The 26,038-nt window shown below is 41.0% G+C and overlaps 3 protein-coding genes across 4 annotated transcripts; 1 reads left to right on the top strand and 2 right to left on the bottom strand.

Annotated features, from left to right (window-relative positions):
* Nucleotides 1-7,439: 7,439 nt before the first annotated feature.
* sdha (succinate dehydrogenase complex, subunit A, flavoprotein (Fp)) lies at nt 7,440-17,467 on the bottom strand. The gene is made up of 15 exons (XM_037785062.1): nt 17,322-17,467; nt 16,618-16,701; nt 16,232-16,393; nt 15,933-16,076; nt 15,048-15,212; nt 14,796-14,944; nt 14,536-14,660; nt 11,973-12,141; nt 11,629-11,824; nt 11,345-11,516; nt 10,302-10,420; nt 9,952-10,063; nt 9,683-9,813; nt 9,378-9,491; nt 7,440-8,705 (listed from the first exon to the last, which is right to left on the bottom strand). The coding sequence occupies exons 1-15, from the start codon at nt 17,382-17,384 to the stop codon at nt 8,619-8,621; spliced, it is 1,992 nt and encodes a 663-aa protein (XP_037640990.1). The 5' UTR covers nt 17,385-17,467; the 3' UTR covers nt 7,440-8,618.
* Nucleotides 17,468-17,626: 159 nt separating this feature from the next.
* On the top strand, nt 17,627-21,903 carry ccdc127a (coiled-coil domain containing 127a). Of its 2 annotated transcripts, none has more exons than XM_037785065.1 (4): nt 17,627-17,738; nt 18,397-18,531; nt 19,888-20,132; nt 20,229-21,903. In XM_037785065.1, exons 2-4 carry the CDS (start codon nt 18,402-18,404, stop codon nt 20,673-20,675), a joined length of 822 nt encoding a protein of 273 aa, XP_037640993.1. In that variant the 5' UTR covers nt 17,627-17,738; nt 18,397-18,401; the 3' UTR covers nt 20,676-21,903. The 2 variants fall into 2 exon arrangements, with proteins under 2 accessions (XP_037640993.1, XP_037640992.1); XM_037785064.1 differs by having other exon boundaries at nt 17,644-17,738; nt 18,394-18,531.
* zmp:0000000930 (telethonin) lies at nt 21,051-25,103 on the bottom strand. The gene is made up of 2 exons (XM_037785068.1): nt 24,790-25,103; nt 21,051-23,075 (listed from the first exon to the last, which is right to left on the bottom strand). Exons 1-2 carry the CDS (start codon nt 24,921-24,923, stop codon nt 22,748-22,750), a joined length of 462 nt encoding a protein of 153 aa, XP_037640996.1. The 5' UTR covers nt 24,924-25,103; the 3' UTR covers nt 21,051-22,747.
* Between the last annotated feature and the right edge of the window lie 935 nt (nt 25,104-26,038).

Raw genomic sequence — 26,038 nt, 5'->3', positions numbered from 1 at the left:
AACTGGCATGTCCATTTTCAAAGGGGTCCCTTGACCTTTGACCTCCAGATATGTGAATGTAAATGGGTTCTATGGGTACCAACGAGTCTCCCCTTTAATAATAATAATAATAATACGTTTATTTGTAGAGCACTTTTCGAGCACAAAGCACAAAGTGCTTTCCAAGGAAATCCACATAATGTACAACAGAATACACTGAAACATAAATAATTAAATGAAAACAATAAAATGGAAAAATTAAGAAACAAGCATATACATATTCATACAGTTACATATGCACATATATACACATCAGCACACAAGCATACAAAAGACTAAAATTCATCTGACTGAAAAGCCATTTTATAAAAGTGGGTTTTAAGACGGGATTTAAAAGTTGTGACCGAGTCTGCTGATCTAATGCCAAATGGAAGACTGTTCTAGAGTCGGGGAGCCAGTACTGCGAAAGCACGATCGCCATTTGTTTTCAACCTGGTCTTTGGAACTGTTAAAAGACCCAGATTTGCTGACCTGGGGGGCCTGTTTGGACGGTACCGTGTGAGAAGCTCAGTGACATACTCCGGTACTAGTTCATTCAGCGCTTTATATGCCATTAAAAGCACTTTAAAATCAATTCTAAAAGACACTGGGAGCCAATGTAGTGAAGCCAGAGTTGGTGTGATATGAGAGCATCGTTTGGTTTTGGTTAGCAGACTTGCTGCAGAGTTCTGTACTATTTGGAGCAGGTGTTTTGGAGCAGCGATTATTTAAGCAGGTGTACAAGGCATTACAATAATCAAGACGGGAGGATATCAGGGCGTGTATAATTTTCTCCGTGTTTTTAAAAGAGAGAACTGATCGAATTTTCAAGATATTTCGTAGTTGATAAAAACACGACTGGACTACTTTTTTAACATGGTGCTCTAGACTCAGGTTACTGTCAAGGATAACACCCAGATTTCTTGTGGCTGATTTTACATTGGGAGTAAGGGGGCCAAGGAGAGGTTGTACCTGATTTGAGATGTGTTCTGGGCCAATGATGAGTACTTCGGTCTTATCAGAATTGAGTTTTAGGAAATTTTGTGACATCCAACCAATTAGGTCAAGCAGAACTAACACAGAACATGCACCAGAGTCGGCAGCCATCAGTAAGTCGTTTGTGACTCTAAGAAGGGCAGTTTCTGTGCTGTGTAGTTTTCAGAAACCAGATTGAGATTTTTCAAAGATGTGGTTGTTGTTGAGTCCCTGTGTTAGTTGGTCCAGCACTACTTTTTCAAGGATTTTTGATGTGAAAGACAGTTTAGAAATTGGCCGGAAGTTTGTTAGGTCTGTGGTATCTAAACCAGGTCCCTTCAGCAGCGGTTGAACACAGGCGGTTTTGAATTGATCTGGTAAAACTCCAGAGGTAAGAGAGCTGTTAATAATGGACAGTAATGCAGGGCTGACTGACTCTATTGATTCTTTTAACAGTTTTGAGGGTATAGTATCAAGAGGACTTGAAGAAGGACTCATTAATGCTACCGTATTCTTAAGGTCCTGCAATGATATTGGTCGGAAACAATCCAGCACCACCAAGGAGGGGCAAGTGAGGTCAACTGCAGATGTGGGAGGAGTGATGTTTGCCCTAATCTTGTCAATCTTTTCTATGAAAAAGGAAAGGATTTTGTCACAGTCGGCTGAGGAAGAAACGTCTGCAATAGGAGGAGGAGAATTTACAAGCTGATTGATGGTGTTAAACAGGATTCTGGGGTTATGTTGGTTGGTGGAGATGAGCTGTGAGAAATACTGCTCCCTGGATTCCTTACAGACATGCCCACTTTATGATATATATTTACAGAAATGTAACTGGGGGCGAGGTCATGCAGTGCCTTTAATTCTTTTTTATTATTATTTTTATAGTCATTGTCTTTATTATATCATTGTCTTTATTATATCATTGTCTTTTATATTATCTACTTACTTTTACTGCCCTTTAAGAACAGTTTGCACATACGACACGACACTGGTCACTAATCTTATAGCTGTCGCTTGTATAGTACCCTATATCTATATTTATAGACCGTCTTTTAATGCATCGTGTATGTGATGGGGAGTTGCAAACTCAATTTCGTTGAACCTGTACAATGACAATAAAGGAAATCTAATCTTATATGTGATTAGCGAGATCTTATAGTTGATTCTGAATTTAACAGGAAGCCAGGGAAGGGATGTGTAATGGAAATTCTGTCAATTTCCCTAGATGAGTCCTAATGAACGTTGAAATAAAGATCTCAAACAGAGGAAATGTCTTTGTTGTATTTTATTCTTATAAGAAGAGGCACTGGTTATACAGAGTCACCCAGAGTCTGCAGAAGAGTGCTTGCAGGAGAATATTACAATGTGATTATATAGAAATCTACAACAGAGAGTGTGTGACAAGGAGTTGTTTTACATGGGTAAGGAGTTGTTCTTGTTTTTTTATTTTTTTTTGTACCTTTATTTATTCAGGGGGAGGTTCACTGAGAACAACGCTCTCTTTTTACATAGTGTCCCAGTAAAAGTCAACACTCAGTACTTTCCCACTGCATGAGATATGCAGACAGAGTAGACAGTAACTTGCTACTGATGCACAGAGAGACATCACTACATACAATGTCATTTTCCATTACATTTCCCCCCTTTTGATCATTCTAGTGATCAACATTAAAGTATATACATATGATGTATCAGGAAAGTACCTCAGTTAATTTAAATTTAAGTACTTTAATTTAAACAGACAAAATCCAAACAGTCACATATCATGATGTTTACGCTGAATGTCAGATGGAACAAGTGGAATAACATACAAACATACGGTGAATTCAATCGAAAACCATTTCATAATCACCTTCCACGTAGGCATTTGTTTAATATTATTTTAGTTGCATATAATGATAATAAACCATGAATGATACATGATTATCAAAAGGCTCACCCTTAACCTCTAGCAATGACCTACATGTTCCGTCTTCAACCAATTAGGGCCTCCCAAGGAAAATTACCAAGTACCTGTAGACCTCCCAAACCCTGTAAAGGTTTAGAGAGCTCTTTTGACAGAGGTCGCAGGTCACATGCATCTACTGACAACTGGCCAAAAACTCCGCCTCGGTTTCACAGGAGATGGAGCAAAAAGACTAGATGCGCTATCTACTCTATCTGGACAGGACAAAGGTAAAACCTCAGATGACAAAAGAGGGAAAACCCATATTGTCTCGTCCGTCCAAACCGATCATCTTCAGGGTGATGTAGGGTGATTTACCTGATCACGTTTCAAATATAACCCAACACACTTGATTAAATGACATCACACGCTAAATTTTAAACCTAACATAAAGTCAATCCTTATTCTTATACAAGGAAACAAGATAGATAATACAATAATAAATAAATGGAACAAAATCTAAGTAAATAAGTAAATCATAGATCATAAACCATTTCATTTTTACCCTTTGAGATAGAGGTATCCTTACCCACAGAGGTACCCAGGAGCAGGATGCAATTTCAGCCTCCTTTCGGACACCATCAATGCAGCTCGGACACCCCCTCCCCAAATCCTTCAGTTTCTTCCTTTCTATTCCAAATCAATCATGCAGAATACCAGCTCATCTTGAAGAGTATACACTTTTACTATGAATCCCTACAACCTTTAATATCAGGATACATTGATTCTTATAAAATTCACTAACTAAAAATTGAAAACATTAAACAATTAAACCTTGAGAGAGTAAAAGATTCAACTCATTCTCCGTGTTTTTTGTCATCCATGTGATCCATTTATTGAAAGTGTTGTGAGTGTGTGAGGTGTGTGAGTTAATGTGATGTGTATGTAATGCAAGATAAGTATGTGTGTGTGTCATGACATGTAATATTGCTCTGATTTTAACACACACAATCATAGGGATCAATATCACTGGTCAAATAATGAATAAGGTTGATTATATTAGATTAACACACATTTTTAAAATGATTATCTATAACTGATTAAGTCTTCTCTTCAGCTCAGGTGCTTTACGCACCACAGAGCCATCCCTGTGGACAGGTCTCAAGACATACTGTCTTCCTTGCTGGCAAAATCAAATATCAATCAAACACAAACATGAAAAATAAAAAAGACGCGGCAGCATAAACTCTGGTACTTTTAAAACACCCCTCTGAGTCTTTATCTGACTGCCTGATCACATTTGAGAATTGTGCTCTCATTATGGACAAGATGGTGTCGCATGTACAACGCAAGGCTCTGCGTCTTCCCAATTTTTGCGATATTCATAGTTGTTGTCCTAAAGTCGCCTGGAGCATAGTAAGCTGAGGAGCAGTCTTCTCAGTTTGTTTTCAGTGGGTTGCCATTCTTTACAGAAAATGTAGAGTTGTTCTGCCATCTTTAAACCTCCTGCTGACAGTGGAGGGGGGTCAGCACGTGCATTCTGAATGTCTGTGGCAGGCTATGGGCGGCGAACGAGAGAGGGGCCCCGTGGCCCTGCCACTTGTATCATTGGCAGATTGACAATTCCAGGCGTATCCTCTGGCAGGCTGGAAATCACTTCCTCATCTGTTGTGTGCTGGCCTCCTCCGACGGCCCCATCCACCGCTGCAGAGGAAGTTGAGCTTCCTCCTCGGGCGGACGAGCCGGAGGAGCCTGCTATGGGGGCGGTGGCTTTGTTAGACGGGTCGATCTCCTTCTTTTTGATCTTGGATTTACCGTCTTCTTCCGGGGTGCAGGGAGGAGGATAGGTGTTCAGATCAGGGTCCACCTCAGACAGCTCCTTAAACAGAGGAGAATAGGGAGATGATGGTTTATCTGACTTCATTTTAGATGTTACTTTATGCATCTGTTTGCTGTTACTCTTCCTTTCTCTACGTTCTGCTTCTCCCTTCCATGCTTTCAGACACTTTTTATGTTTTTCTATTTCCTCTAAATCTTTCACCTTAAACTTCTTTCTGTCCCTCATCTTCTTCTCTACTTCTGTTAATCTGTTCTCTAGCTTCCCCAATTGATTTACGCTGAATGAGCCTCCAGGAGGAAACCCATAATCTTTAATCCATGTAGAAACACATTCTATGCTTTCCTCTCCGTATTTGGATCTCATGATCGATACATCCTCCCTCAGGTGGAGAATCCTGAGTCGTCCCTGAATCGTTTCAAGTACGTGTACACGTCACTTTACAACACGGGGTGTCCCTCGTGACGTCTAGGTTACTATAGCTTAACCAACATAAAGCTGTAAGGCGGACAATGAACCTCGCTTTAGGTGCGGTCACTTTCCCCTTTTCTTCCACTTCTCTGAGTCAACCGACTTCAACAATTGCTTCAAACAATTGCTTCATATGCTTCAAACATATGTCTTCCTTTAAGCACTGTATGTGTGTGAACAATGGCCACCCAACACAAATACTTCTTAGGTCAAGAAACTACAACGTTCAAAACTAATTTAATTTTGAACATCCATTTCTATTTTCCAGTTCTACTTTATTATCCCTTTCTTCTATGGAGTACAACAGATGCCACAGAATCTCAAATCACATCAGGAAATTACTTCAACCCAGTGGAAATTATTATGAAACTCAAGAAACCTCAAATTCCACGTTCTATTTTGTTATTTATATTATACTGGTTTTTAATATTGTTATTATCAATGATTAAAAGACATCAGAAATTCAACGTCTCACCTTGTTAATAGTTGATTTGTTGGACTCAATCAGGTCCTTTGGGTCCCAGTAGAGATGGTCCAGAGCCGCTGGGGATCGGTCCTGTCAACTCTTAACTTGTCAAGGTACAGGCAGGAGGTTTCTCCTGGATGATCAGTCACCCGTCATCTCAGGACGATCTTCCACGGTACCTTGCTCACAGCGCCAAGATTGTAATGGAAATTCTGTCAATTTCCCTAGATGAGTCCTAATGAACGTTGAAATAAAGATCTCAAACAGAGGAAATGTCTTTGTTGTATTTTATTCTTATAAGAAGAGGCACTGGTTGGTTATACAGAGTCACACAGAGTCTGTAGAAGAGTGCCTGCAGGAGAATATTACAATGTGATTATATAGAAATCTACAACGGAGAGTGTGTGACAAGGAGCTGTTTTACACAGATAAGGAGTTGTTTTACTCAGACAGTGTCCCAGTAGAACATCAACACTCAGTACTTTCCCACTACATGAGACATGCAGACAGAGTAGACAGTAACTTTCTACTGATGCACAGAGAGACATCACTACATTCAATGTATTTTTCCATTACAGATGCCAGAACAGCGGTGATGTGAGACCGACAGCTGGTTCTGGTTTAGAACCTGGCAGCTGGATTTAGACTAGGCCTGCAGTCTGCTGCTCACAGAATAGGAGACATCTCAGGCTGCTCATCATCTGTTGTGTAATGTTCATTAATTGTGAATGTTTCCAGAATGTAGATTCAACATTCAAGAATTTTATTTGCCACGTACTCATACAGGATGTGTAGTGAAATGCAAAGTGGCAGTGCTCACAAGATTGTGCAAAACAACATCAACTATACAAATATTTTTAAAATGTAATAAAAAATCGTGGGAACAATGGCAATATTTACAATGAGAGGGGTCTATATACAATGGAATATAAATATACGTGTGTGAATAGAATAGTAATGAGTGTGTGTGTATTCTCTGTATGTAGCCCTATGTGTGTGTGTGTGCGCGCGTGCATGCGTGCGTGTGAACGTTTATGGATAAGGGGGGCAGCGTGTGGCGCTTCGTGGGCGCCCTGGAGAGGTCAGAGTTCACAGTCCTGATGGCCTGGGCAAAGAAACTCTGCCTCAGTCTCTCTGTTTTGGCAGCGGAGACGTTTGCCTGACTGCAGCAGCTGGAACAGTCTGTTGTTTGGGTGGTGAGGATCCTTCATAATCCTGTAGGCTCTGGTTCTGCACTTCCTGGTGTACAGGTCCTGCAGGGAGGGGAGTGTGGTTCCTCTGCAGAGCCCTCTTATCCTGTGCAGAGCTGTTGCCAAACCAAGCAGTAATGCTTCCTGTCAGGATGCTCTCTACAGCTCCAGAGCAGAAAGTACTTCTTTACACTAAAAGAAAGGGAACAATTTGGAGGTTTTGTTCCTTATAGGTTATTGTGCAATGGTTTTACTGGTCCGGCCCACTTGATTTCAAAGTGCACTGTATGTGACCTATGAACTAAAATGAGTGTGTTTTAGTGTGTTAACAACATTGTAGCGCTGCTGCAGAACTTCTGGTTCAACACTGTGTTGTCTGCTGCCTCTTAGTGGCCATAAACAGTATTAGACACAATGAAACTGCAAGTCATTACTCTAAAAGGACACCAGATTGTATGTATGCGTATGAAATAATCTGAAAACTCAACATTGACTGGATTTATTATTTTGTTCTTTCACTGCATAGCGTTAACATGCAGGTGTTGGTGTTGTTGTTGTGTCCACTCCCCGCCCATCGGACGAAGACAAACCAAAAGCTCTCGTTTCTATACATAGCCTACACTTTATTGAACATATGAAAATAATAATACACATGGCAGAACACAAATAAGTTAAGTCTCCCTTTTAACGATTCAGTACAAGAAGCATTGCGTGTGAATTTGTGCAATACGTTCAAGTGACGGCACCGATCCTTCAGTCACACGTGTCTAGTTCCAGCTAAAGTTGATTTCCCATCAATTCTCCACCACACAGTTAATGGAAAGAGCTCTTACCACAGGTGCTCTTGAAGCATCTCCAGCTGGCTCCGATGTTGGTGCTCAGAATAATTAATTACTTCTGAAAGAACACTTATCAGCAACCTAAGAAGGTTTTTTTTTATCCTCAATTTTCAGACAAGGCAACAGCCAAATGTATAAAGAAGCCATTGTTTCACCTCATGTGGCGCCATATTGTAGCTAAATACATTACACGCATCATCAAGCTGCTTAGTTTGGTTAACCTTTAGAGTAAAGAGCTGATTATCTACTGAGTTTAAGATATACTTTATAATTTGGACCACACACATGAAGCATCACAAACAGTATCGGAGACTGAAGGCCATAACGAGTGAGAAAAAGACTACCTCATGCTTCAACAAGTACATTCAAAGTACAACTCGTCATGTGTGTTGTACATTTACGCAATATTTACATACGTTAAAGCTTCCCCTCTGTGGCTCGTCGGCGCCGTGTTTGCATTTCAAATTTCCATCATCTCTTCACTTCAGAAAGCGAAAGCAGAAAAAAATATATATATTTAAAGAACGCAATGCAAGACTTGGAAATGACAGTATGGCGTCATCACAGAAAAGCCAAGTTTGAGTGGTGTAACACGTGTTAAATATATCTTTTTTTGTTCGTCAGCGAGAGGCTGAAAGGTCACTCAACTGTCTCGAGTGCCTCGTGAAATATACAAGAGCAGCTCACACGATGTGAGAGATCACATGTTGAAATCTTATCAGCTGCACGCAGATTAAATCAAGGCAGAGACGAAGACATGAAGTTTAAAGACAAGACAGTTTTGTATTTAACCGTTCTAAAATGGATACACAACTATATAAGCATAGCTTGTCCCCAAAAAAGTCATCTCTATTACAGGAAGGGTATCTTCATAAATAGCAGATAAAGGAGTGAAGTGGATGTGAGCGGAGAGGAGAGAGAGGTAGAGGAGATCTTCTTAGTAGGAGCGGATGGCCGGAGGGACGTGGGCACAGGCCTGCTCGTCCAGAGAGTGGTCGATGACAGGCCGGTACTTGAGGGTCACCTGTGATTACACAAAAACAACAGATATATATCAGATTATTTACTCTGCTGGCCTTTAAAGTTAACAATGGTTACTAGAGCTGCCTAAAGGTCCCGACACAACAAGCCGACGGACAGTTTGGGGCCGTCGTTCAGCGTGTTGTATCTTGATTTTTGTATTTTACCGCTGCTTCTTGTTTCTGCACTATCCCCTTTGCTGCTGTACACTGCAAATTTCCCCACTGTGGGACTAATAAAAGGAATATCTTATCTTATTTCAATACACGGATATTTTCACACCAACATGGCCATCTGGAATGAAGCTAAGTGGTGAGTGAGAGTGGTGTGAAAATGGTCGACAAACGCCACTTTGTTTCATGTACGTATCATAACAACTGCTTGTGTATCCGCCGTCCTCGGGCTTCCTGTTTCCCTTTTTGAATGACAAATACAGACTACCGCCGCCTGCTGGTGTGGAGAGTTATTTCATCTCACGCAGGCGCAGAACGTACGTGCTAACTGGCCGTCGGCTGTAGTCTTTGCGGTGTGTTCAAGTGCAGCTTTTTGGCCAGGACAAAGGCGTCGTGAGGCGAATCAAAGGTTGGCCTTCGTCGCTGCTAATTCTTTGATATCGGGTTGGTGTGTCCGGGCCTTAATATCCTGCTGTAAGCACCATAACCTGACACACACTGACCTTTCCAGTCTTGGGGTCAACGTAGGACATAGTGTGTTTCCTCCAGTGATCGTCATAGGGCGTCTCCTCCTGACCCTGCAGGGGCTTTGAGTAGTCATACTCATCGATTCGGTCCTGGAATGTAGTTAAGAAAAAACAATGTCAGAGGAGAGACCGGCTGCGATACACAGTGAGAAGTTATTTACGCAATTATCCACAGAGTCAGTTTAGAAAAGAACAGGACAACCCTGGGACAGAAAGGAGAAGCAGAGGAATAAACATAAAGAAACACATAGAAACACAGATAAAGTGTGGTAAAAAGTGACCTTGAAGTCCTCTCTGGCGTGGGCTCCTCTGCTCTCCTTCCTCTGCTCGGCTGAGTGGATGGTCTGGACGCCGTTCAGCATCAGATTCTGCAGCTCCAAACTTTCCACCAGGTCTGTGTTCCACACAATGCCTGGAGTAGAGGAGATGGAAGGGAAGGTATTTTATCACTTAGAGTAGGTCACAGAGTAATATTAAGGCACATTTACACACAAAGAGGCAGAAGGAAACTGTAAACAGTCAGAATAAGACACACAAAGTGGTGCAGTACCTCTGTCAAAGGTCTTGATGTCATCCAGGGTCTGGTAAATGGCGTCCATCTTGTCGCATCCCTCCTTCAGAACGGAGCCGGTACGGAACACGGCGGCATGGGCCTGCATGGCCTGTAAGGAGAGGCAGGAAGAGACAGAGGATTCAGATTTATCTATAGAAGTTTCTGTAGGATCCACACAGGCCAGGTGATAATGTGAGGGACCTTAACAGTGCTAGTAGTACATCACAGTATACTACTGCATAGCATCGAATATACAATGACTTCATAATACATGCTTTTCTGTCAGACATGTTTCCAAATAATGTTTCTAATGCGCAATGTGACTATTCTTTTCTGTTTTTGTGTACCTTCTGCATGTTGAGCCTAATCTCGGAGGTCCTCAAGCTTCCGTTGGCGAACCTCAGCTTGTCCAGGTTGGCCACAGACTCCTCTCCTGCGCTGGGCGCCAGAGGAGACAGTTCCTCTCCTGAAGAGGAAACAAAAAACACCAGCAGAGTCAGCGGTGAAGCAAGCAGGTAATGTGAACACTGGAACACTGTTGCCAGATATGATCTAGTCTGTGTAGAGCGTTATAATGTTGTCAAACAGAAGGTGAATTATTGACCAGAATACTCAAAAGTCACATATATTCATCTGGACAGGGCAGTGATGTATGAATAGCTTTCAAAACAGAATATTGTGGCGTGTGTGACTATTTCAGCCTTCTTTCAGCTGCATCCTGAACTCCGGCAGTGTGAAACAGACTTGAGAGCAAGTCATAAAATAAATATAAAAACATAATTAAAAGCGGTAAGCACCCTACAGCATACAGCCAGCGGTCCTTCCTGCATCTGTCAGTTTAAACTGGGTTGTTTTTAGTCTGATTATAACTTCTTCGTATGTGTGTAATATTATCATACAATCCGCGCACCGATCTGTGATTGGTCAGTAGGCGGTGCTTTTTGAATCATCACTAATGCTCTAGTGTCAAACATGAAAAAAACAAAAAAAAAAAAAAAACAAAGCAGAATTTAAAGGAGACAAGTCGTGCTCATTTCCAGGTTCATACTTGTATTTAGAGTTTCTACTAGAACATGTTTACATGCTGTCTCTTTAAGACCTCCTCCTGAAAATGTCCAGTCTGCTCTGATTGGCTTGTGAGAAAAACATGGCACACCTTTGCAAAGGTAGTTCTCAAGCCGTATATATATTCTAATGAAGCTGCATGTGACATAGGTAGGGGAGCCAAATCTGATTGGCTTGTTGAATCACATGTTTTCTGATCTAGACAGCCCACAAAAGAACTGACTAGGTCGTCTTATTTCACAGTTTGTGAGTTGGTAGACACTCCAGATACCCAGATGGATGTCCCCTTTGCATTCTAATAAAACTCATGAACATAAGTCCTCACCAGGTTTGTGCTCCTCGGCGATGGTGAGGGCGCACGCTCTGCCGAAGACCACCAGGTCCAGCAGAGAGTTAGCGCCCAGCCGGTTAGCCCCGTGGACGCTGGCACACGCCGCCTCACCGCAGGCATACAGCCCAGGGACCACCTTATCCTTTCCGTCAGTATGAGTGATCACCTGACGCGAACAAAAAATTAAAGTGCTGTCAGTTTGTCGGTGAAGTACTTAAAAGAGTGTGAGGAGGAAATGTGTGTGTGTGTGTGTGTGTGACTGTGCACACATTACCTACCTGTCCCTTGTAGTTTGTGGGTACTCCACCCATGTTGTAGTGAACGGTGGGCAGGACGGGGATGGGCTCTTTAGTGACGTCGACTCCGGCGAAGATCATGGCCGTCTCTGAGATGCCAGGCAGCCTCGTGGCCAGCTGCTGGGGGGGCAGGTGGTGAAGCTGCAGGTACACATGGTCCTTCTCTGGACCAACACCCCTGAAGGAGCAAACACAGACCGGTAGAGAAAAGATCTGATTTAACTGTGCATTGATCATTACATTTTTGCATGCATAATTACATCACACACACACACATATATATCTATATATATCTATATATATATATATATCTATTTTGTCCATACCTGCCCTCTCTGATCTCTATGGTCATGGAGCGAGACACCACGTCTCTGGAGGCCAGATCTTTGGCGTTGGGTGCGTAGCGCTCCATGAAGCGCTCTCCCTCACTGTTGATGAGGATCCCTCCCTCGCCACGGCAACCCTCTGTGATCAGACAGCCAGCTCCGTAGATCCCTGTCAAGATTCACATGTTAACACCAAAGTGAGTAAACTTAGAGCTTAGTCCTGGGTTTTTTAGAACCACAATAGTGTTTTACGTGGGGTACATTATTCCTCTGGGTTACCATGGTAACTTAAACTAGACATAACCCTGCTCTGGAACAAGGTTTTGTTCAAGCTATTGGACCCAAATGTTGATGAGTGAATAACAGTTATATAGTAAACTATTAAACAGCAGTTATCTTTGCAATGAAAATACTTTGTAGGATTCCTACGTATGATTGTAGATTTTAACCCGTCAGTGCAGGTAAACATTGGGACCATAAAGTTCTCAGAGCTTTATTGTTATGACACAATATAGTCTCAATAAAAACTATAATGGTGTGCTTTATCGACCGAACGGTGATAAGTATATTTATTACACAATCATTTTATGCCAGAAGTCCTTCAGAGCACCAGACAGCTGTTACCCTTAAATTGATTTTAGTGCTCAGATTCATTCCACGTATTAGTTAGAAATACAAACATTAGTAGTCAAGTTCTTTCTGATAAAAAAAAACAAAAACTTTTGACATGCCGACAGCTTTTTTTATACGATCCCTTCAGCCTTGATAAGCTACTGTTTTTATTATTCTATTATGTTCTACAATAAAAAAACATAATCAGCATATTAATTATTGACTTTGACCACCCAAATCTAATCAGGTCATCATGAGTCCAAGTGGACGTTTGTGCCAAATTTGAAGAAATTCCCTCATAGCGTTCCTGAGGTATGGCGTTCACGAGAATCAGACAAACGGACTCTGCACTGGCTTCAAATTCAATTACACATCCATTTTAAGATACTGGTTCTAACCTTTAGAGCCTTGCATGGTCAAACACCCCAGTATATTACTGACCACCTTTACACACCAAATCGGGCTCTTAGGTCTTCTGACCAAAAATTACTGTCAGTCCCCAAAACCCACTATAAAACCCGAGGTGACCGTGCCTTTCAAGCTTTCGCACCCAATTTATTGAACGCTGTCCCCCTATCGCTGCGATCCCTAGACTCTCTACCGCTGCGATCCCTAGACTCTCTACCGCTGCGATCCCTAGACTCTCTACCGCTGCGATCCCTAGACTCTCTACCGCTGCGATCCCTAGACTCTCTACAGTTTTTATTCTGTCAGCCTTTCGTTAATCTGTCTGAATAACTGCTCCATTTTACTTATTGCTTTTCTTGATTGCATTCCGAACTTGTTACTTGTTTATGTGTCTCTGTCCTCATTTGTTTGTTTTGGTCTGATTTTAGCTGGTCAGCCCTGCGCTATCTTCGCTACTCTTAATTTTGATTTGAGGTATTATTTTTATTAATGTAAAGCACTTTGTGATTTTGTATCTGTGAAAGGTGCTATACAAATAAACTTTACTTACTTATACTTGAAAACATAACGCCTCCGGCCACGGCTGGCGTGGAGCCATTAAAAACATTTTGATATTATAGTTTTATGCTCTCGTTAGACTAGTCATTGGTCAGTGTCAGTCTTATCAGCTGGCTAATGAGAAAGTCTATCATTACTTTGATGGTACACTCCAGTCTTCACAGTCAAAGGCTTTTACTGAAAATATTTTACTTATATAAAAAGGTATTCTGCATTTATGTTGAACAACTTTCAAAGTTGGTGCATCACATAAAAGGGGAGAAAATCTGTAGTGGCTCAGTTTTTACTGACCTCCCACGGGTCACATCACTGGGCGACTTCACACATAACTGAAGAGTCTGGTGTCAAATGTCCAGCAGGACAAAAATAAAGAGGACCACTAGTCTTAATGTAACAGGGGTCTAATATTGGAGCTCAATGTAAACAGTCAGGACTGAACAGACTTAAGGATCAGCCCAGGATTAGGGAGCTGATATACATGTATGCCAGACTGACTCGTTAACTTGAAAGTCCTCTGAGTGTAAATGAACCAGACGCGTTACTGTCCATTATAGTAAATGGGACGAAAGGAAGTGAATTAATAGTTCTAAAATAATCTATTTTCAATATATCTCCTGGACACTTGACCAGCAGGTTGTCTCAGCAGTACACCAGAGATAATTATTAGTGCTTACATCTCTCACTATCTCTTAACAGAAAATGTCAATAACCACCACATAATGAAACACAGTTGACACTATTTAAACATCCTTATCACACCTTTACAGCTAGACAATAAAATAACGGACTTTGAACGGTCATTGATGGAATAAATTCCTTGTTTAAATTGCTATAAATAATCTAGACGTGCCTTTAAAGTACGCATGAAGCCGCTGTGGAGCGATCAAGGGATTCCCTTTCAAAATAAGATTCTGCTTTCATGCTTTAGTAGAAGAATTATTTTATGACTTTGGTTTTAATAAGTTAATAAGTATATTTTTCTCACCAGTGGGATGGAACTGTACAAACTCCAAATCCTGGCAGGGCAGGCCAGCTCTGGTCACCATTGCATTTCCATCTCCTGTGCTAGTGTGGGCAGATGTGCAACTGAAATAGGTTCTTCCATAACCCCTGGAAGGAAAGATACAACTCATTAATAAACTTTGATGCTTTGTCTCAAACTATGGCTGTAAACTAGAGTTATATAAATGAAGAAAAAAGGGTCTACTTTTTCTGTTTTTCGCAAACAGTGAGTGTGATACCTACCCAGTAGCAATGACAGTGTTCTGGGCTCTGAAGCGGTGAATAGATCCGTCCTCCATGCAGAGAGCGATCACTCCTTTACACTCTCCATTTTCCATCAGCAGGTCCAGGGCAAAGTACTCCACAAAGTAACTGGTGTCGTAACGAAGCGACTGAACAGAAGAACAGATGCATGAAATGTGGTTAAATGATATTTTATGTATGTCAAGAACTGAGTAGAAGAAAAGATGGAGAACAAGTACTATGTGGACTTACCCGTCCATAAAGTGTGTGCAGTAGCGAGTGTCCTGTCCTGTCTGCTACGCAGCAGCAGCGGTGGGCCTGGCCTCCTTTTCCGTACTTGAGACTCTGACCTCCAAAGGCCCTCTGGTAGATCTTCCCATCTTCAGTGCGGCTGAACGGCATGCCGAAGTTCTCCAGCTGGGAAAAGAGACACAGCGACATGACGTTGAGATTTGCGGCATTGTCGTATATTTTTGTGGAAACAGCCGTTGTGATGGTGTGAAGCAAGAATTAAAATTTGTTCATTCAAAAAAAAAAAAAGTAACATTGAATAAGACCTAATCGCCCGACAAATCTCACAGACAAAATTAAAAAAGAATTAAAACTAACTACTTAAATCTAAACCACAGAAACAAGGATATATCCATATCTTATGTAACATATTCTGGACTGAGAAGTACTTATACAGGATGTAAAAAAATATTTTCCCTAAATTGTATGCTGTATATTCTAATTGAATGACTTATATTCTCTGGATTTCCTTCTTTGGTGCCAAAAAGACAGCAACTAACATAACCACCGATGTGAAGAAGGAAGGTTAAAAACGCTTCAGCCGCCTCACAAGGAATAGTAGTCCTGTCCGGTACTCAGAGAGTAGGGCAATCTTGTAACAGGAGACTTCAGAGAGCAGGTCCAAAGCACACTGGAGCACACGGAGTTAAGGCAGTAAACTTTATTAAAGACTAACGTTTCGACACCAACTGCGTATTCATTAGAGCGGTGGAGTTGGACTCTGATGAAGACGCAGTTGGCGGTTGAAACGTTAGTGTCCTTAAATCCGTGTGCTCCAGTGTGCTTTGGACCTGCTCTCTGAAGTCTCTCCTGTTATAACCATCGATGTGCCTGCTGAGACCTTACCTCCACTACGGCTGCAGGAGCCTGCTCCGTCATGTAGTGAATAGCGTCCTGGTCTCCCAGCCAATCAGATCCCTTCACTGTGTCGTAGAAATGCCACCTCCAGTCATCCTCCTCCATGTTCCCCAGCGCTGCATTGATCCCACCCTGTGAACCAGGTTAATATGCAAAAATACAATATATTTAATATATTTATAAGAAGCTTTGCATTTGCATAACTAATCTGTATTGTTAAATTCCAGTCTAATGAATGCAGTCTGAGTTGAGCCTGATGAAACATACAGTACATGCAGGTGTTATACCTGTGCAGCGACGGTGTGAGACCTGGTGGGGAAGAGCTTGGTGACGCAGGCAGTGTTGAAGCCAGCCTCAGACAGGCCAAAAGCCGCCCTGAGTCCTGCTCCTCCAGCTCCTACCACCACCGCATCGAACTCATGATCCACCACGGGGTACTGAGTAGAAATCTGAGAACAAAGAGGGAGAGAGGTTACTGTCAATTATTGTATGTATATATATATATAAATATATAAATATATAAATAATTAAAAGGTAGTAACTTTGATATTGACACCTGATGCTCCAGTGAACAATAAGAGTATGCACAGACTCACATTTCTGTACCTTATCATGCATCCACACTAAAACCCTATTAAATGCTAATCTACATAAAAGAGCAAATGTGACTCACATCATCTGATATTTTGGCACTTGTTTTCTTGCCATAGATGGAGAAGTGAAAGTTCCTGGATCCCTGAACTGCAGCAGCAGGGACCTGACAGATAAGAAAAGAAAAAAACAATTGATATCAGTGGAGAAATCAAACAAAAAGCAGCAGCACTGCAGCATGAACCACAAGAATGGCTGCTTGTCTACAGAAAACATACTCTTCTTCTAAGCCTGTACTGCTATTAAGGCAGTAGAAGGAGGGTTTAAATGTATAATCCTAATTTAGTGTAACGTTACAGTTGCCTTTGAAGAGATTAGCATTGTATGCTTTAACATTTGGCTAGTTAACAGTAGCTAACATTAGCTAACAGTAGCTAACAGGTTTCCACAAGGGCACTTGAAGTAACTCTAATAAACACGTTGGAATCCCTCTATTATGTTGACAGATTACTGACCATATTATCCTCTATACATAATATGTTATAAGTTATATAGTTATACGTTATATAGCCTTCTGCTGGACATGCTAGCTGTTCTTGGTGTCACATTGAACCACCCTCAGCTACATAACACAGCTACATAACTCACAGGTTACGCAAGTCAGTTACGAAAGCTGAAAGTGCAGCAACATTCCTCCTTTTAGCGTAAACAAACAGACAATCAACACACACAAATCTTTCATATACAGATATGTGACAGAGTTAATATCCAACTGTTCCTACTCACTGCTTTAGTTGTAGATAAAACCCTGTTGGAGAGGAGTCTGGAGGCAGCACGAACACTCGCCATGTTGTCAGCTGAAGGAGCGGCTCTGATTTCGAGCCACGGTGGAGGAGCAGATATCCTTAACAATGGACCAAACCACTCTCTGAAAACGGGGGTGTCACTTATGTTACACCTTATTGTTATCCTTTAAAACCTTTATTATCGCTATTACACTGTAAAAACAGCATTTTTATTGCTACAATGTATCCAGATAAACACACAGACATATTTATTTTAACACCTAATGGGATCGTTATACAAGTGATTCCCACGAAATCCCCCCCGGTCGGTCTAGATGGACTGCTGCAGCGTCTGGTTGTGTAAGCAGACAGGCTGTGCAGGAACTAATGTACAAGTGACCTAGACTGTTCATTCAAGGTGAGACACAGCACCAGATATCTAACACACTGACTGTAGTCGGACTTAAAACAACTATTAAATCCCGTGTTGTGTTTGTATGAAATACTCTAGCGAGCATGAGCCAGCAGGCTAAACGTTAGCTAGCATGTTAGCTCCTAGCTAGCCTTGTTTGTGGTCAGCTGGGATGATGAACTTCACAGACTGTTGTTGTTGTTGTTGTTGCAGTGGTTTCATACATTGATAACAAACTTTCACATCTAGTGCTTAGTTGCTACACCATTTCACCAATGCCACACATTTGTAAATATCTTCTTAGTGCATTTAAAGCTATCTCCTTCTAGTAAGCTACAAATTCAGTGGATCCTTCATTGTGTATTGAAACATGATCAGTGTGTGCTCATGTTTAGAGCTAAACCACCTCAGCTGTGCTGCTGTTAACTGAGCTACTGACACCTAGAAATAAAGACCATGATGACAGCATACATACTGCTGATTGAGCTACTGACACCTAGTAATAAAGACCATCATGACTGCATCAATGCTGCAGGAGCAGTGGGATTGAAAAGACTTGAGGAGCACCCTCAATGTAAACATTTGTTATAATGTGAATTGAAATGAGTTTATTATTACTGATGTTTTTTGTCTTTCCTGTGTGTGTGTGTGTGTGTGACAGCAGCCTCCATGAACAACTTGAATGACCCTCCCAGATGGAACATCCAACCAGACCCCAGAGGAAGGGGGGCGGGGGCCGGTGATGGCAACCAATGGAACTACGCCCTGCTGGTCCCCATGCTGGGACTGGCTGCATTTCGTAAGTTACACAAAAAGAAATGTGTCTAGGAGTGTGTCTGTGGGTGAGGTAACAGGAGGATAGGAGAACAACATTTGAGCTATTGATGGTATAGTTAATGAATGTCCTCATGCAAAGCTTTGAGTTTCAGTGAGATCCACACTTTACCTGTACTGGTGTCCAAGCTCAGCTTTACCAACTGAAGCTTGTACTGAATGCTGAAAAAACCCAAACTTATGGTCTTTTCTATCTCTAGAAAGATGGAGTTGAATCAGAGTATTGTTACTCCTCTCCACATACAAATACTTGTGATTTTGAATTGATGACCACCTCTCTTTTAAACCTCATATACAGAGTCTGGTGAAAAAGTAGAAATTGAAGTTAGGTTTTTATTTTAGAAACAAGTCTTGTTTTTCTCTTGATGTCAGACGAAAACTGGTTGAAGCAATGTTCTTGCCTGTTCTTGACTACGGTGATCTGCTTTACATGAATGCATCAGTCCATTGTCTCCATATGTTGGATACTGTATATCACGGTGCTTTAAGGTTTGTTACAAACTGTAGAGCCCTCACTCATCACTGTGTATTGTACTCCAAAGTCAATTGGCCTGCTCTGTCAATACGTCGGCTTAGCCATTAGTATCTTTTTATCTATAAGGCCATTCTGGGTAGACTCCCCTGTTATTTATCTGTCTTTCTAACCAGAAATCATGGCAATTATGGGATACGATCTCAGGACACTATTCTCATGACTGTTCCCAGAGTTCGGACTGAGTTGGGAAAGAAGGCTTTTATGTTTTCTGCACCATCTGCATGGAATAGCCTGCAAACTGAACTTCAACTCCAGCACCTAGTCACTCTAAATGAATTTAAAGGCATGGTTAAATCTATAGAAACCGACTCTATCCATGATTGTACTTGTTTTGATTAAAATAGGATTATATGGCTTCCCTGCACTTTTACGGTATGGCACCTTTGAGCTGATCTATTGTTTTTTAATGTGTGTGTATGAAATTGTTTGTACTGCTGCCATTCTTGACCAGGTCGCTCTTGAAAAAGAGATTTTAATCTCAATGGGTCTAAACCTGGTGAAATAAAGGTTAATGAAAATAAAAGTGGCCATTTGTGGGGGAAAAAATCAACCTTAATTTAAAGGGCTACTGACACACCGTGGGTATGTGGATTACAAACGAACCGCATCAGTTTCCGCATCAAAGTTCGAATGACACTTCTCATAGTGGCCCAAACGAATCACACCAACTGGGCAAACAGATCTGAGTTTGTTTTAACCGAATCAAACAGGTTAGGTGTGACTTAGATTGTTGCATTATCTCTTAAATTATCTCAAAAAATGTCTCAACTCCCACCGTGCCTCCAGGTTGGATCTGGACCAGGGAATCTCAGAGGGAGATCCAGAATGTCAAAGACCAATATGACAAGGACGTGTCCACAATAAAAAGCGAGATGGAGGCACGGTACCGGGAGACACTGACAGAGAGGCGCAGGGCGGCGGCTAGACTAGAGCTGGAGCTGGAGAAGGAGAGGCAGAGGGTCAAAGGTTACAAGCAGGCCCTGGTCTCACAGAGCCAGCAGCTGATGGGAGAACGGAAACAGTTACATCAGGTAAAATCTTGTCTCCATTTCTGCTATTGTGCATGTTTCGCTTCAAGCCTGTAGCCTCTCCTGCTTAAATCAAAACACTGACTTCTCCCTTAAAAGGAGCGCGAGGCCTTGGAGGAAGAGAAGCAAAGGCTGGTAAAGTCCGGCGCTGCAGGGGCGGTGCTGCATGACGCCCTGGAACGAGAGAACAACTGGTACCGGCGAGCCACCGCCACCCTGAAGGAACTAGAAGGTCAGCTCTTAGAGCGGCAGAATGCCTTCTGTTCCCTCATCCAACCTCGAGAACAGCGGCTGGAGATGGAGAAGAACATGCTGCTTAAGGTCGTCAAAGACCCCGTCGGGGCGGAACTGGATCTAGAGTCGGACCTGAAGGATATTTTTAAGAGAGATAAGCACTGTGCAGACCTGCTAAACATGGACAAGAGAAAGAATGGAAGCCTCATGTGGGTGTACCTCAAGTACTGGCAGCTGCAGGTCACCGTCCAGAAACACAAGAGAGCTGAAGAAGCCATATTTGGAGGGAAAATCCAGTCTCAAACAAAGTGACAAACACAAGCTGCTGTTTGTCATTTGACTCTGAAGAATGTTGAAAGTATGTGGATCAGAAATGGAAAATGCATGCATTTTTTTTTTTTAATTATCTTTACTTGATAATGATTTTATGGAAACACAATAGTTAACCCCAATAACAAGATCATGTTTATCCCTTGAAGCTCAGAGTTTTGTAAAGAAGGGATGTTTTGTCAGGTTTTGAGCATGCTGGACGATTACTTATTAACTTCAGAAGCCCCAGCTAAGACTAATTAGCTTTAAATTAACTGTGTGAAAATGTAGAATGATAAAATGCTCATTCAGGTGATATCCATATTGGATGCACAACTGATGTTAAATACATAGAGATGTATTTTTTTTCCAATTAGCCCTTTGGAAAAGTCTTTGTCAGAATATTTGTGTCAATTTAACTCACATTCTCTGAGTGCCATGAATTACTGCTAGCTACATATATTGTAGGTCTGGAAACGTTTGTTCCTCCACCTTGGGTATGAATTTCCCATAAACTGTTCCCAATATGATGTGATAATTACACATCTCTTTGTTGCTGCAAGTGTCTTCAGGAGAGAAAATAATCACAAGATAAACTACTGTGTTGAACAAAACAGCCAGGAAACATTAACACATTGACAAGAATTATTTTTTGAATGTTATTTTGATGGAAAAGTCATCGAAGTCTTTCTGTGGAGAGTGTTGACAACACACATTAATATGTTGATGGACTATTGGAGATATTTATCATATCTGTGGGACTATATTTGTTTTTACTTGGGGTTTCCTCCCATGTATGACATCTCTCTTTACACCATTTCTGATACATGGCCCAAAGCCAGTAGAATAGTGTGTCTTTTTATGATCATAGGTTTTAAATTTCTAGTCTTCAAATGCAGGTTTTAGGGAGACGGGACACTGAAGGTGCATGCGAGTCTAAATAAGGAAATAGAGCACAAAGTAGTTCTCAGTACTGCAACACCTCACCACAATACTGCAACAATAATAGTCAAATAGCACCCTTTTACATCACACTTCACCCCCGTAATGAAAGGATGAACTAAAGCTGTAGCATTTCTGTAAAGTTGCCAAGTCTCTCTATGCTGTTATGCTTTTTGTTTTGGACCATAACCTGGTGATTACGTGGTGGATATGATGCCATGAATTCAAATGTACCCACTCTAACCACTCTGTGAAATCCTCCTAATAAATTCCTGGTTTAAAAACTTAATTTCTTGTTCTTGTTTGCTCCTAAGAATCTCAAAAAGTACCACTACATTTACCATATATAATATCAGCTCACTGTTGGTCCCTTTACGATGCTGTTGTCTTACCACAAGGGGTTGCTGCTGCTCTGTTTGTATCCTGAAGAATGGTCATTTAATACCAAAGCTTCGTGGAAGCTCATAATGCATTTACAGTATGCAACAGGAATACATGGAAACAACTGGTGCATTACACATCACTCATCTCATCTATAGTCCTAACCTTATCATAGTGCATGTATGTCAAGTTTTTTGTTGTGTATTTTTTCTAACAGGACAGTTAGTTTTATTACAGTAACTTCCATGTAAAACAGTTGGTAAAATTAGGTTCCAGACACTGTTTCATGAAGCTTTGTTAGTCATGGAAATCACAGACAATGACAAACATAGTCTACAAACATTGTTTGTTTCTACAATACAGTATCTCATTACATTTGTTTTGCAAAGTATAGCACATGATCTTTGAATTCAACATTATTACACCTTTTTAAAGATAATAATTTGGTAATTGAATTAGGAGAAAATCCAGAGAATCTCTCTTAAAATAAGCTAACACTGCTCAGAAGAACAATTGAAGAGCTTTTTTCCATCTAGGTCTTTTGTTTGTCTGATACTAAAAACACCCAGTTACTTAGATATTTTTACTTTCATTAAAACACTCCTGTCAATCTTTCAAATGTCCCAGTTAAGATAGTTACACAATATACAATTTAGAAGTCAAATTGAATCTACTAATACCAGCGTGTAAATTACAATAACAGAGGCTATATTATATTTTCTGATCTTATAAATGTCTTCCACCTCCTTGTGTCACTCCCTCCTCTGCACCCGCTGAGAGGTGTCCCTCGGTGAGGACATCAGGCTCGAGGCTCTGAAGTTCACCCTCACTGGCTTGCTGATGTCCTGAGTTACAGCAGTCACTTCCTGTTTATCCTCCTTCCCCAGTGTGACTGGTTTTTGTTCTGTTTGCTCATGATCCCTGCTGGTGTTGAAGAAGGGTTGCTGGTGCTCTGTCATGCCTCTGCTGTTGCTGCCTAGCCTCAGCGTCTGGCTGGGGCTCCTCTCCACCATGAAGTGGGTCACCTGTTGCTGCTTGTAACTCTCTCTGCGAACGCTGTCTGTCTCTGACAGAGTCAGCCTGGAACACATTATACACACCAGATAAATTAGTTTTAATCCACCTCTCCGCGATACGTTAAAGTAGAGTGGCACCGTGGGCATATCTCTTTCACATTGTTTCATAGACTTAAGGGTAAATTCAGTTGACACTTTGAAGCTGGTCACATTTTTGACCACACCACATCACATATTACAGTTTTTTTTCATTTAGCAGTAAAAGGCAACATACCTGCAGTGACATCACTGATCAGGATGAGGTCATGAACTCGCCTGAAAGTTTCAACCCAAACAAGGCAGTGTAGCAGCAGATTTCAGCCCTACTGTATACATACATCACGGAGGATTTTACCCTCTAAGTCAGGGGTCAGCAACCTTTACTATCAAAAGAGCCATTTTAGGCAAAAAGAAATCTGTCTGGAGCCGCAAAACATTTGAGCATTGTGATGAAGGTAACACAGTTTATAGTCTAAGTATATAGTATATAAGTCTAATGCAGTGACATTGCCAGAATAAAGTCGTAATATTACGAGAAAAAGTCATAACTTAATGAGAAAAAAAGTTGTAATATTATGAGAATAAAGTCATAACTTAATGAGAAAAAAGTTGTCAAATTACGAGAATAAAGTCATAACTTTACGAGAAAAAAAGTCGTAATATTACGAAAATAAAGTCAAAACTTTACGAGAAAAAAAGTCGTAATATTACGAAAATAAAGTCATAACTTTACGCGAAAAAAAGAAAATAACACGTAAAATTACTACTTTATAATATTATGACTTTATTCTCATAATACTACAACTTCTTTTCTTGTAAACTTATGACTTTATTCTCGTAATATTATAACTTTATTCCTGAAATCTCAGATACATTTTTTTTTCCTCAATGTGGCCCTAATACACCGTCGTACCATAGACCTACAACAATAATAAATAAAAGTGAGAATGTAAACAAAGAACAGTTATTCATTTCCATTTTTAAAAATCCACAGTGCCGCATGTGGCTCCGAAGCCGCAGGTTGCTGACCCCTGTGCTAAGTCAAAATACAGCATGTCCATGTCATGTGTTAACAGTAAAAACATAATGAGTACATGGATTGCTCCGTTGCCCTTGACCCTCTGCTGCATGTCACAACATATTGAGCACTACACCATATAAGTCTATAAATACCTAAAGAGGACCTATTATGCTTATTTCCAGGTGCTTTCTTGTATTTTGGGTTTCTACTATTGAACATGTTTATCTGCTTTAATGTTAAAAAAAACGCTTAATTTTTCTCACATCGGCTGTGCTGCTGGCCCACTCTGTTGTGATTGGTCAATCGAACCAAACTCTTCAGACTCCCACCAGCTCCGCTCTAAGTAGCTTTGATTGAGGGCGTGCCAGACTAGCTGCTAGGCAGTTATTATGCAAATGTATTACTTGGTGACATCACTATATTACGGAAGAAAAGGCAGGACTTCAAGCAAGGCGTTTCAGGCAGTTCAGGAGCAGTGTTTCAGTGGGGGAGAGTAAATCCCTTTGGGGTGGGCTTTGGCCTTAACTTTTCAGACCTTTTACATGCACAAAAAGCTATATAACACACTAAAGGAAAGGGAAAAAGGCACAAAATCATAATAGGTCCTCTTTAACAAATTTCACTTTAACATAATAGAGAAAATATAGCAGAAAACACAACATGTGTTGCAGTGATTCATACGAAACTTAAAGCTGAATTTCAAGCGGGAACAACCTACTTGTATTGTGGTCTGGTTTCAAGGACCAGGCTCAGCCAGCAGGCTTGGTAGCTCTCCTTCTTCCACTGGTTTTCCTCCTGAAGATCACAGTAGGAGTTCACCAGGTAGCTGCCTCCTCTGCTCACACAGTGCATGGTGGGATTGTCTGTAGCTATTATGTAAAGAAGTGAGCGCGTGCCAAGACAAACGTCCTCTGTCTTTCACTCCTGTCTGACTTGCATAAAACTCAAGGGAGACGAATACGACAAACGATCAAATCATGTGTCATCATCAACTTGTGTACCATGTAGTCTGAGATGTGAGTGTGTTTGGCAATGTCTTAAATATCAAGCCTTGTTTCTATTTTTACTCCTCTGCATCACTTTGTAGTGTGAATATCATCACTCGAGGCATCCTGAAGGTTGGTTTTCATTTGAAAACGAGTGTTGGCTCTTTCCGTGACATGAGTAAACCAGATGAACCCAGATAAAAAAACAACCCATTAATTTCATTTACTGAACTGTGTTGTATCAGGTACCTGTAGAGAAAAAGTGTACCTTTGGCTTCTTTGTATTATGGTAGAATGAAAATGACTCATCAACTTGACTGACCGGGACATGGATTCAGGGTTCATCCCATCAGGTCAAAGAAAATATCCTCCAACTCCTCGGATGTCTCTCACATAGACCACATGTCGTGTGAAGGAAACAGCTGAGGGGCAATCAGATCACTGACTGACAGTCATAATCCAACTCATTAATCCACAGCTACGTCAGTTCTTTGAGCAAAGTCATGTTACAGACTGCAAAATACATGTGTGTTGGGACTGACTGAGTTTTAGAAAAGTTCTCTGACACCATCGACACGGTGCATTTGATTTGTGAATGGTTTACTATCACCTGTATGTCGTTATTCCATACTCTCTGTGAATGTGGAATAATGAGATATATTAATGGACAGTGAGAGTTCAGACTTCAAAAGATGTGCTTCCAGTATCTATAGTAGTATAGTATAAGTAAAAGACCTTGCTGGACTTCAGTATGTGTAACATTACAAAGTAATTTGATTCCATACTACATTTATGACCATTTTAATTACTTTTCTTTTTTAGTTCACAGCATTGAAAGTTGAGAATATCTAATATACAGACAGACTATCACTTTAAACCCTGATTACTGGTGCTCTCATGAGGACGTTGGCAACCCCAGTTTCATCACAGTGTGAGGGTGAAACTGAATCAGAGGCAGTGGAAAGTATGCTGGACTCATCC

The sequence above is a fragment of the Sebastes umbrosus genome, chromosome 11, assembly GCF_015220745.1.
Source record: "Sebastes umbrosus isolate fSebUmb1 chromosome 11, fSebUmb1.pri, whole genome shotgun sequence".
Taxonomy (NCBI): domain Eukaryota; kingdom Metazoa; phylum Chordata; class Actinopteri; order Perciformes; family Sebastidae; genus Sebastes; species Sebastes umbrosus.
This window is presented reverse-complemented; position numbering and strand designations above follow the sequence as displayed.

What these genes read in the sequence shown, in the direction of transcription:
- sdha (XM_037785062.1), bottom strand. Translation starts at nt 17,384, where the DNA reads ATGGCGAGTGTTCGTGCTGCCTCCAGACTCCTCTCCAACAGGGTTTTA. An exon ending in CGCCGAGGAGCACAAACCTG is followed by an intron (nt 10,421 to 11,344) that starts GTGAGGACTTAT and finishes TTTCCTCTTCAG; the next exon opens with GAGAGGAACTGTCTCCTCTG. An exon ending in ACGCCAGAGAGGACTTCAAG is followed by an intron (nt 9,492 to 9,682) that starts GTCACTTTTTAC and finishes ACTACATTCCAG; the next exon opens with GACCGAATCGATGAGTATGA.
- ccdc127a (XM_037785065.1), top strand. Translation starts at nt 18,402, where the DNA reads ATGAACAACTTGAATGACCCTCCCAGATGGAACATCCAACCAGACCCC. An exon ending in GCTGGGACTGGCTGCATTTC is followed by an intron (nt 18,532 to 19,887) that starts GTAAGTTACACA and finishes CCGTGCCTCCAG; the next exon opens with GTTGGATCTGGACCAGGGAA. An exon ending in AACGGAAACAGTTACATCAG is followed by an intron (nt 20,133 to 20,228) that starts GTAAAATCTTGT and finishes CTCCCTTAAAAG; the next exon opens with GAGCGCGAGGCCTTGGAGGA.
- zmp:0000000930 (XM_037785068.1), bottom strand. Translation starts at nt 24,923, where the DNA reads ATGCACTGTGTGAGCAGAGGAGGCAGCTACCTGGTGAACTCCTACTGT. An exon ending in GAAACCAGACCACAATACAA is followed by an intron (nt 23,076 to 24,789) that starts GTAGGTTGTTCC and finishes AATGTGTTCCAG; the next exon opens with GCTGACTCTGTCAGAGACAG.